At 44.0% G+C, this 11464-nt stretch overlaps 5 protein-coding genes across 5 annotated transcripts; 3 read left to right on the plus strand and 2 right to left on the minus strand.

The window, feature by feature from the left end:
• The first annotated feature begins 709 nt into the window (after positions 1 to 709).
• Positions 710 to 2311, plus strand: V1510DRAFT_412320 (Mob1/phocein). Its single transcript, XM_066933049.1, has 6 exons — positions 710 to 904; positions 944 to 1192; positions 1233 to 1355; positions 1395 to 1522; positions 1570 to 1733; positions 1771 to 2311. Exons 1-6 carry the CDS (start codon positions 882 to 884, stop codon positions 1849 to 1851), a joined length of 768 nt encoding a protein of 255 aa, XP_066790822.1. The 5' UTR covers positions 710 to 881; the 3' UTR covers positions 1852 to 2311.
• On the minus strand, positions 1936 to 2996 carry V1510DRAFT_294084 (uncharacterized protein). The gene is made up of 3 exons (XM_066930677.1): positions 2694 to 2996; positions 2545 to 2585; positions 1936 to 2426 (listed from the first exon to the last, which is right to left on the minus strand). Exons 1-3 carry the CDS (start codon positions 2719 to 2721, stop codon positions 2157 to 2159), a joined length of 339 nt encoding a protein of 112 aa, XP_066790823.1. The 5' UTR covers positions 2722 to 2996; the 3' UTR covers positions 1936 to 2156.
• Positions 2997 to 3271: 275 nt separating this feature from the next.
• Positions 3272 to 4885, plus strand: V1510DRAFT_425146 (GLE1-like protein-domain-containing protein; the record flags this gene model as incomplete). The annotated part of the gene is made up of 3 exons (XM_066935123.1): positions 3272 to 3976; positions 4015 to 4146; positions 4190 to 4885. 3 exons carry the CDS (start codon positions 3272 to 3274, stop codon positions 4883 to 4885), a joined length of 1533 nt encoding a protein of 510 aa, XP_066790824.1.
• Positions 4886 to 6259: 1374 nt separating this feature from the next.
• Positions 6260 to 10360, plus strand: V1510DRAFT_425147 (uncharacterized protein; the record flags this gene model as incomplete). The annotated part of the gene is made up of 5 exons (XM_066935124.1): positions 6260 to 6344; positions 6400 to 8053; positions 8090 to 8913; positions 8941 to 8966; positions 9017 to 10360. The coding sequence occupies 5 exons, from the start codon at positions 6260 to 6262 to the stop codon at positions 10358 to 10360; spliced, it is 3933 nt and encodes a 1310-aa protein (XP_066790825.1).
• V1510DRAFT_412332 (uncharacterized protein) lies at positions 10185 to 10981 on the minus strand. The gene has a single exon (XM_066933050.1). The coding sequence runs from the start codon at positions 10969 to 10971 to the stop codon at positions 10570 to 10572; it is 402 nt and encodes a 133-aa protein (XP_066790826.1). The 5' UTR covers positions 10972 to 10981; the 3' UTR covers positions 10185 to 10569.
• Between the last annotated feature and the right edge of the window lie 483 nt (positions 10982 to 11464).

Here is an 11464-nt window from a genome sequence, read left to right on the forward strand (position 1 = left end):
CTCCAGCTAAATCAGCTCTTTGAACCAGGCTGGAAGCAAGAAAATCTGGGTATTGTGAGATCTGATTGAGTGACTGACAGAATTATATAGCTGGCAAACAAATCAACTTCAAGATTGAAATCAGCCTTCGAAATCCTGCCTGTCAATCATAAGATGGAGGAATGCATGCAAAGCCAAAGAACACCGAATTTTTATGATAATTCGAAGACGATGTCAGAGGTGAAGAACCTGACAGACGACGTTTGAGCGGAGACGTAAGAGGTGCAGTAAGCCAGATAGTAGTTGGGATAGTGGCTGTGTCCACCTAACTAAGCAGTCCCAACGACAAAACTTGACTCGTACAGTTATAACATACAGCACTCATTTAAAATGTAGCTCAGTCTTGTCCATAACTGTAAAATTACTGGAAGGTCTGGATACTTATTCAAATGCTGAAACCTGTAGTCGTGAAAGACATCCCTGCTCACTAGTAGGTGGGTTAAATGATTTGGGATGTTAGTTTAGTTAAACAAAACATAAATGCCTTTTGTCTCCCGATATGTGGCACATATGTCCTTAGCTTCTACTCGTGTTTCCCCCTTCACTCGCAAGCGTTCAAACACAATTCCTAGTAAACGCGTTTCAACGTATAACAATGTACAACTTCTATTCATAGAGGCCAATAAGCAGCTATCATCACATTTCCAACAGAGCAAGAACTTTGAGATAGGTAGGCGATGAGATTCATGAGCTGTCAAAGACCGGCAGACTGACCTTATCGATATAGCTTTGTGAAAGCCAAGCTTCATTCACAGGTCTAGGACAATTGCAGAAACGCGAATATTGGCTCCAGTTACATATCGTATACTCAATATTTTCAAAGAATCAACAAGGTCTGGCCGATGTCGTTCTTCAACTCGCTGGGGTGTGTACTTTGTTCGCCGTTCTGTTACTAACGAGATAGTCGAGGCTTCGGTCGATCTTCAAGAAAAAACAAGCATGCTACAAGCTCGCAGCAAAATTACAATCGTCAGCCTGCCGCACAACCGGCTGGACAGTCGTCTATGGGGTTTCTGTATAATTCGAACAATAGTAGAAGACAGCAGACTCCTGTTCCTCAAGGACCTGTTCCCAAACCGCTGTTTCTATCGCAACCCTTCCTAAAAACTGCGCTCGTTAAAGGAAGTTTCAACACTATTGTGGCACGTCCTAAGTATGTTGACCTCGGGGAATGGTTAGCACTAAACGGTAAGCAGATCTATCCACCGTGATCTGACAGAAGCAAACGAATTTTTCACATATCTAAACCTATTTTACGGCATAATTTTAGACCATTGTACTTCCAGAACTTGTCCATCAATGAGTGCAGGACCAGGGTATTTTTCGATATGGAGATCGTGTTGGCTGACAAGCAGAATTGACTACACTTGGCTGGATTCATCTAAGCGACAAATAAAACTTCCCGCGTCGACTTATATCGATTACGTTCTCACATGGATAAGCAACAAGCTGGTTGACCAGAGTTTATTCCCGACTAGAGCAGGTGTGTAAAATACAAACGTTCTCTCTCAGCAAAGACTGATTTTTAAGGCGTTCCCTTCCCTCCTAATTTCCCGGCTACCCTTCAAAACATATTCAAGCAGATGTTTCGTATATTCGCACACATCTATCATAGCCACTTTGATATGATTTATCATCTCAGCTTGGAAGCTCACTGGAACTCGTTTTTTGCCCATTTTATCAGCTTCTCAAAGGTGAGCTAATATCTAGGACAATCTCTAACTTTCACAGGAGTTTGAGCTTCTAGACAAGAGGGACACGGAGCCTTTACGCGAATTGATCGAAAACTTCGAGGCACAAGGCAAAATCTAAAAACTGTCGACTAAAGAGTTTCCGAAAGGGACGTCATACACTCACATCAGAAAGTAAGGCTGAACTGGCAAGACAGTGTGCCGTTGTCCAAAGTCAGTACATATTTTTTAGGACATTGCCTACCATAGTTCCAGATCGAGATAACGCGAATTACTTTGTTAACCGAACAAAAATTATTCTCGAGGTTTAAGTATCAAGTAGATATGCTGAAAAATGTTTTATTGCAGACTATTGTACAGGCTACATACCTCATTGAATGCGTATGGTCTAGATAATTATACAGGCAAAATGGAATATTGAGGTGGTCAGACCCTGTTCAAGAATGCTTTGCTTCTCGTAGCTTGTGGCCTCGTACCTACATCGTCAGTCTTTATGTAGCTTAGATTATATACCTTGGTCCAGTCAATTTCTGACTCAATTTCATCGTCTATTAGTCCGCATAACACGATATTTTCACCACGCAGCAAGTACAAGCCGAGCTCAACTGTTTCTGTTGGCCTATCGGGCGCCACCACTCTTTCCTTGGCAGATTCCAGTATGAGATTTGTGGTCTGATCAAATCCTTGCAAGACGCCCTAAATTATCCATTAGCATGTCGACCTAAGCGAGGATGGGCCCGCCGTACGAGACCTTGTCTTCCGCACGTCGGATTGAAGTTCCACACTTCTGCTTTTAAATAAACATAGAACTTACTATGAATAACCGTCCATCTGATGTTATAACTGTAACAGGCTCTGGTCTTGTTAGATCATGATTCCCTCATCATATTTGCTAAGTGTCGGCATGCAAGCGATGCCGACTATCAGAACTCTGCGGTTCAGACTATCCGCGTTGATACTCACTTCCGATGTATTGATTTAGACTTGACATGACCGGTTGTTCGTCTGATGTGTATATTGGATTCCACAGAAACCTATCTATCTTTGCAGATTGATACAAAATTTGATGACGAAATTCAATGAAGTGATCGTTTGCAGATTTTACTACTTAGTGTGGTCAAAAATATATTGACTGAGGTCACTCAACCCCTGCGTAATCATCTAGTGTTTTGTGTCTTTGGTCTTCCTCGCTGTCAACACGAAATTGTCAACAAAACGATTGAAACTGACTAAATACTATCAACCGTTTTGCTCCATAGACCAAATTAAGCAAATATACACACTGTGGCTTGATACTACATCGATGGGGGTATACTCGCTGTCTGATAGCTCAGATCAAGAAAGTGAAACCACGAATCCGCTGGGAGACTGCGACGACTCCAAAGATTCATCTAACATCAAGACAGATGACATACGGGAGAGTGACCATCTCCATAAAGTTCTGGATGGAGTCAGATCTTCAGGTGAGTGTAAGTATTCACCTCTGACAATTAGATCAACCTTTTCAACGATCATTTGCACATAGACTCGCCTCCCATAAAATGCGTACAGATATTGAGGAGGCTTACGAACTGATATCGAAATGGAGTATTTCTACTCAAGAGAGTGCAGAGGACGAGCTACGTCAACAATTAGAGTACATATATAAGCAGAAACAGTTTGAGGAGGCAGAGTACGATAGACAAAGCAAAGAGCAAGATAGCTATTGGGATGATCGAACAGAGCACATGTGGAATGACATACGACGTGCAATGGAGATTGAAAAAGTAGAGCTCGCCCGAATCGCAGCAGAAAGGGTCCAAATGGAGCAGCGGAAGAGGGAAGAGGAACGAATTCGAGTTGAGGAAGAGAAGGCGGCGAGACTAGAAAAGGAGAGGAAGGAGAGGGAGGTCACAGTTGAAAGGCAGAGACTCGAGCAGGAGGCTCTGAAGAAAAATGCGATGGACGAAGAAGTTCTACGGAAGCAAAAACAAGAGAGGGAAAAAAACGAGAGATCTGTTAAAGAAAATGTCGAGGCTAAAGAGGCCAAACCCGCAGAAACACAAGCTCCACAAAACGAACTAAGTGAACAGCCCAGTCTATCGCAGGTTGGTAAATCGCCAGAAACCAAAATCCTCTCTCCTGCCAAAGTCGGTCAAAGTCTGGTTGAAAAGGGCCTTCGAAGCAGCGTTCAGGGTCGCGACAACAAACAAAATCAAAGTCGTGATGCGATAGAAGAGGCAGAGTATTTTAGGAAAATCATACAGGTGAGATGATAGTTTTGCTAGTGAGCTTACAGACGTAGGACATCAAAACCGAGATTATATATCCTGTTCAGAAAGATAAGGATCTGAAATCTCTCTGTTCAGGAGCACGACGTCAAATGCTTCCTAAGCTAGGCCAACTGACAAACAGTAAAGCTCAGATCAGAAAAATTGTGAGTCGAACGTTACATAGTGGTCTTTCTACTAACTTGAAAGCTGGGTGAATTGCATGGAGTTCTTAGCGACATGCAGGGCCGTTCAAGTATTGCTTACGTTTGGTTGTTGAACTATCTTGCGAAGGCTATTGTGTCGCAAGCGGAGACCGAGACAATAGTCTCACCGTTGAGTGCATACCCACTGGGTACTCTCGCGGCATATATGATGTCGCAGCATCCCCAATTACGCATTTTGCTCATCTCCAGATTTGTCAAAAAATGTCCTTACATCATCGGCTACTCCTGTTCTATAAATACTGAAGAAGGACGAGTACGTATGGGTTACCGTCGAGTTGACAGTCGATGGGAAGATGAGAGTGCACATACAGAGCGAATGTCCGGAATCACGGCAGTTTGGAGTGCGATTACACAAGTGGCATTTAGTGAGGCCTCTAATGTGCAGCATCCATATCCGATATCGAACTCTTGGATTTTCGTAACGCGGACTCTGAATCTTGATTCAAAGGAGATTCGAAATACGCATTATGCCGTCATTGCATCCTGGTGGGATCTAGCTGGCGAGCGCTTTCTTAAATCATATGGGCTCCAAGGCAAAAAGCTCTTACACTGTGTATGCAAAGTGTGGACAGTTCACGGCCGACAGTCGAAATATCCCGCAGCAACACGACTGGATCTATTAGGTGATCAATGGAATAAAACAGGAAAAGTTGGGCTTGAGCGTCCGGACGAAAACTGATACAATCGCATATGAGATCACGGTTTGGATCTCACTCGCGCGTCCACGCCGATCGACGCGTTGTTTTTATGTTACGTAATATATTACTTCTCGTTCCACCTATTCCGGCGCTTTGCTGAATTTCAACAACGCCTGTTTCCACTGTATACGTATCTCAAGATCTTACGGCCTACGAGTATGCGCGTTTATCAGAAGACGGAATATGTTCTACTAGAACCACTAGAATGCTGTAGCCTGATGAGTGGGCTATGGAAATACGTGCACGAAACGTTGTTGCAGTTAATACATCATGCGTGACGGTAGAGACCTAGTTGGTGACATATTTCGCCCATGTTAAACTTTATGTGCAGTGTAGCGCCTCTCCGTGTTTAATATATGTATTTAAGCGGCCTATTTTTCGCACTACTGTATTTCAAACAACAAACACGAATATGCCCGTAGCGCGAAAATTTGTCCGCCAGCGAAGAGTAACACGTAGATGTAGTAAAGCGTCTGAAACTCCGCGTTCAAGAGCAGTTGAGACGGTCGGCTAAAACTGTTTCTGACAATGTGGGATGAATAATGGACGTATTTGGAAGATGTGCATCTGCGTGCTGTGTCTAATTTAGATTATATGGAAATCACTGCTAGACTCTTTAACTGTGGTTTTCCGCTCCATACTACACAAATTTACAAAAACTTTTACGCTGGCACTGTTTGACCAAGCTACAATCCATTCTTGAATCTCGTGTCTCACTACTATACGCTCTTTTCCAGCGAGTGGCTTTAACTATCCGGTGCAGCTGTGCCAGAAGACCTAAATCTGCGTCGTCAGGAGCAATCGGGCTTCAAGCTCTGTGACACCTAACTACCACCCATTTCTCTGGTCCAGGAATCTCGTCAATCCGAGCTGGAAACGAAGAGCTCTTGATTCTGCCGTTCATCCAATATCGTATGCTAACCGCATAACAGTAGTGCTGATCTGCATCAAGTTCGTGACATTACTCTCTGTGACATATGTTGAGGACGTGAGAGACTGAGATCTAGCTATCGGTGAGTAAATGGTGTTTGATTTTTGAATTCGAATGATGGATGTTACTGCAACAGGTGCCGGTAATCAAGAGCGTCAGCTAATTTATACAGCTTGTATCCGACCTTCCTTTTGATTACTTGCCATATTTATACATGCTTGTTTGATTTGACTGCTTCACACCCCTGATCCAAAAGGTCAGGTAATTCAGTAAGTTATTTTGCGAATTACGTGTCTGGTGCTTCAAGTAGAAAGTATCTGATCAAGATCTCCATACAGTTGAAATGACCAGGATCTATACATTTTGTTTTCTCGTGCTAACCACACCACAGATTGGATAAAAGGAAGACGAGCAAGCTCTCAAAATGCAGAACAATCGGCAGGGCAGATCGAACAAAAACTTTCATGTCGCTCATCGACGAACTCCATCTGAGCTGACTCCCTTAATGAGTAAGTTTCGCGTGCGATGTTTTGTCAAAGAGTTCATTGATTAACGTCTGTCTAGTGGAGCAGCTGGCGCTGCAGCAGCAAATGGAGTTTTTACAAGTGCAGCAACAACAAATATTGGCTCAGCAACAGCAATTTGCTCAGTCTGGGTTGCTATCGTCACAACACGCCCCTAACTCTCAGCTGTTTCCAGGGATGCCTGCAGGTCAAGGGAGTAACGGATATAACCAGATGCCGTCATCTTCTTCCGGGTTTGGCCACAGAAGAACCCAGTCCTCTACGCCCAACTTTCAGATGATGAACGCGTCGTCGGTGTCCAATGCATTTGGTGCCACCGGCCTTGGCAATGCAAATGGAAGCTCCAACAGTGCCCCAGTTTATGATATGGCGCCTCCATCTGGCCCTCCATCTAATCGTTCGCGAGGCCTGAACTCCCACGGGCACACGAGACGTCATTCACTTGCTTTACCGGAAGCCAAGCGTGCTGCACAACTTGCACAGACACAGCGTTCAACGAATAACACGTCTCCTCTCTCATTTGCGGGAAATCGATCTCACTCTCCAGTGATATCGTCGGGGTACCAATTTCCGCCTAAGCCAGTGTCTAGTGGTCCCAGCACTGTCACCGGAGAATCAAGTTTTCATGGCAACAGTAACATTAATCGGTTTGGCAGTACTCCGTCAGTTCACTCTAGGAGTCAAAGTTTAGTGGGTGACCCCAAATCAGGAGCCATATACTCTGCACAGCAACCTAATCTGGATAATTTCTCTTTTGGAAGTCTTCAGTCCGACACAGGCCCTGGACCTCTTTCTCATGGTCAGGACCGCCGACATAGTCAAATTATGCACGGTCGCTCAGGCTCGCGTAATTTTGACGGTGACTGGCGAAGCAAGAGCATTTCCATCCCTGCTGCGAACATGATGCACGAGACGAATTCACACATGAGCATGAATCAGCAACAATTCATTCCTGGGCATCACTCTCGCAGATCTCTCACAAGCTCATCAGGATCAGTTTCGTCGCCATATATTGGACAAGGACAATTTGGGCAACAAAACGTACTTCCAATGTTTTCAGGACAGCAGTTACTGAATCCTCAACTCTCCGTTGCTCCCCAGTCCCCGATGATGATGACTCAAAGTGGCTATGGGCCAAATTCTCAGATGAGCGCAAGCACATTTTTGCCTAAGCATGGTTCGCAGATTATCATGCAGCAACAGCAACAGCAACAACAGAGAAAGTCTCTATTTCTTCCTTATCTCCCTCAAGCCTCTATACCCTCTCTTGTGACCGAGGGAAGGCTCGTCACGGGTGTGCTAAGGGTCAATAAGAAAAACAGATCTGATGCATACGTCTCCAGCGAATTGATTGATTCTGACATCTATATATGCGGTTCGAAAGACCGTAATCGTGCCTTGGAAGGCGATGTGGTTGCAGTTGAGCTCCTCACGGTGGACGAAGTATGGGGATCCAGAAGAGAAAAGGAAGAGAAGAAAAAGCGAAAGGAAGGTGAAGAAGCGAATTCAGGGAGCTTACAGAGACGAGGCAGCTTGCATACACGTCCTATACAGAAAAAGAACGATGATGTTGAGGTCGAGGGGCAGGGCCTTTTACTTGTCGAGGAGGATGAGCTTAGCGATGAAACTAAGCCTCTCTATGCAGGACACATCGTGGCGATTATTGAACGGACCCCAGGGCAGCTTTACAGCGGGTAAGTCACTTCATCTGATAGCCACTAATACTACAGGACCCTTGGCATACTGCGACCCTCTTCACAAGCGGCGAAGGAAAAGCAAGAATCTGAAGAGAAAGAGAGAGGTATAGAGACCTCTAACCACGCGCCAGTTGAAAAACCAAAGATCGTATGGTTCAAACCAACAGATAAGCGGGTTCCTCTCATTGCGATTCCCACGGAACAAGCCCCGAAGGACTTCATCGAGAATCATAAAAAATATGCGAACACACTGTTCGTCGCTTCGATTAAGCGCTGGCCGATCACTTCTTTACACCCCTTCGGCATGTTGACGGAAGAGCTGGGATCGGTGGGGGTACATTCGGTTGAGCTCAATGCAATCTTGCGAGACAACAGCTTCGTCAACGACACATTTTCAGATTCCATCATCAATAATGTAAACAACATTGATGACACGAAACCAGACGTGTACCAGCGGAGAACTTTTGACAATGAGTTTATCATGGCACTCGATTGCAATGACTCCGAAACTTCGGAACAAGCGGTTCACTTGCAGCGTCTTTCGGCCAATATGGTGCGAATCGGTGTTCACATAGCAGATGTTGCCCACTATATCAAGCCAAACTCTCCTCTCGACAGAGAAGCCAAGAACAGAGGTACCTCTGTGTTTTTGGTTAAGCGGTCGGTCGATATGCTCCCCAAACAGCTCTTGGAGAAATTCCTCTCTTTCGAACCTCACAAGAAGCGCATGGGATTCAGCGTGGTTTTCGATTACGACTTAACTCGGTCGTCTCTCACCAACGTCTGGATTGGAAAGAGTATAGTTGAGACCAAAATCAAATTGACGTACAACGATATTCAGTCTGTTTATCGAGGGGGTCAAAATGTATTGGAATCTCAACAAGCAATTGAAGATCTCAAAACTTTAAAGGTAAGGTCAATTCAGAACGACGGAATGCATACAGAGGCTGACGACCACAGGCTATTAGCGAAGGTCTATATCAAAAGAGATTGCATCTCGATGGCCCCACTACCAACTACTTGCATCTTCTTAGACAATTAGAAGATGAAAACGTACCGGTTGAGACCAACATTTACGAAAGAAAGCTGGCAGTTGATATCATCGACGAGCTTTTAATCACGGCAAATGCCTTAGTTGCCTCGAAGCTGGTTCAGGAGCTGGGTGACAAGGCTATTTTACGCCGTCATATGCCACCGAAATCAAAGCGTATCAATGAGATGGTGAGAAGGCTCCATGCACTTAATCAAGGTATCGATGCATCATCCAGTGAGTCTCTGCAGAAAAGCTTGCTCAGAATTAAGGATTTTGATGTCCTTCAGGGCCTTGAGACCATTGTTTTGAAAGCGTTCTCGCCTGCTAAATACGTGATACCCGAAAAAACTAGTGACAAGCAAAGATTTCATTATCTATTAAACCTGCCTGCATACACGCACTTCACGTCGCCTACCAGAAGATATGCGGATATTCTAGTCCACCGACAGCTTGAGTCGGTTCTCTACCAGAATGAGCCCTATTCTGACCCTGATACGCTTTTAAAGCTGGTCGATCACTGCAACGAAAAAAAGATTGCGGCTAGGACGGCTCAGGAACAGTCAATTCACCTGTTCCTTTCTGAGGCCATTAACAATCTGTCGTCGGAGACCGGTCAGCTGATTCGCGATGCGATCATCATTAACTGTCATGAGTCTTCATTTGATGTCTTGGTCCCCAAGTTTGGCATTGAGAAGAGAGTTCATTGCGATCAGCTGCCGCTTAGACGAGTCGAGTTTAACAGGACAACGAGGCTTCTCGAGCTGTACTGGGAAGAAGGGGTAGACTCGGCTACGTATGTGCCGGACAATGAGAAGGAACAGTCGGACAAAACTGGTCAGTACCAAAACTCTCGGGCTGTCGCTGCAGCTTCTGAGCAGGCGAAAAACGAGTTAGACAGAAAGATGATGGAAATATCATCCCTCTGTATCGAGGACGAGACTGCCCTTTTCGATGACGACGACGAAATGATTGAATCAGTCATGCCGTCATCTTCTCACTCCAAAAGTTTACCGCCCTCGCCAAAGAAGGGCTCTACAAGCAACTTAACTACGCTTCCGCAGAGAACTACCTCTTTGACCGGAATTAGCCATATTGATGACAACTACCGCAGCCCTTTGGATACATACCTCGAAGACGTTGTGATCCGTCGCGAAGGAGGAGAGTGCATTCAGGAAATCAGAGAGCTGCAGCATGTTGCGATTTTATTGCGTGCTGAGATTGGAAAGAGTCTACCTTGCCTCACCGTTCGAACATTGAACCCATTTGCATAGAGAGCTCCAGTGATAAACTCAACTAGCTTTTTTTACCTCTTCGTTTCTTTTTGAATATTCCAAAACATATCAGCCGCTTTATATATTTTTTTAAGTCGAAGTGGGCGTTGCATAATAAATATATATAGTCTAAGAGATTGTAGAATACTTGCAGAAGTAACTCTTCATTATTGACAGCAAATCAGTAGTAAAAAGATCACAACTCGAGGTCACATCTCGAAGTATAAATCATAATGCAATGAACAGTAGGGATTAAATCCCGCTTTACAGTACGGACATGTTGAACCACAATCGAAGTATTCCTTTGTGTGCATCCAATACTTGCACACACCACATAATATTGTTCTAATCCTTGGCGAGTCGATTTCCTCTTTGCTCCACACTACCACTTGATGATCTTGTTCTTCCTTGTGGCATTCATAGCAAGCGAAGAAGATGTCACAGCACTTAAATCTGATTGCGATTACATCGAGATTTGAGTGCCAATGCCTACAACGAGTTTCGTTGTCTACGAGCTTTCCACTCAGTTGAACCTCATCAGTGCTTTCATCTCGTAAATCGTGTACTGATACTGTGACTGGCTTATGATCTTTCATCTGCCGAGAATCCATGAATCCCACCTGGAAAGAGATGTAGTCAAATTAAGTTAAAGGAGATCCACAATTTAGTAGTGACCCATATCACGTGCCTTCAGCTTGCGCTGCCACTGCATAGTTCAAGTGCAAACTCCAATTGTCTCGCAATCGCACACTAATGTAACTTCCATACCACTTGAGAGGTGCTGAACCTGCTACTTCAAGCTTTACTAGTCTCAAGTGTAAGTTCTAAGTTGATGTTTCCTACAACTAGATATCGACCTTAATCAAAACTTATAGATAGATCACCCTTCAATCTCCAAGAGAGAATTAGCATAGCCACTGAGCCACGTTAAGAGCAAGTAATTCAGAATGTTCTTCCAATGACAGACATAGCATAGCATAACAATAGTGATAGTAATAGTTGTAATAACGATAATAATAATAATAATAATAATAATAATAATAATAATAATAATAATAATAATAATAATAATAATAATAATAATAATAATAATAATAATAATAA

This window comes from Dipodascopsis tothii (genome assembly GCF_038497935.1).
Source record: "Dipodascopsis tothii strain CBS 759.85 unplaced genomic scaffold V1510scaffold_5, whole genome shotgun sequence".
Classification (NCBI taxonomy): domain Eukaryota; kingdom Fungi; phylum Ascomycota; class Lipomycetes; order Lipomycetales; family Lipomycetaceae; genus Neoaidaea; species Neoaidaea tothii.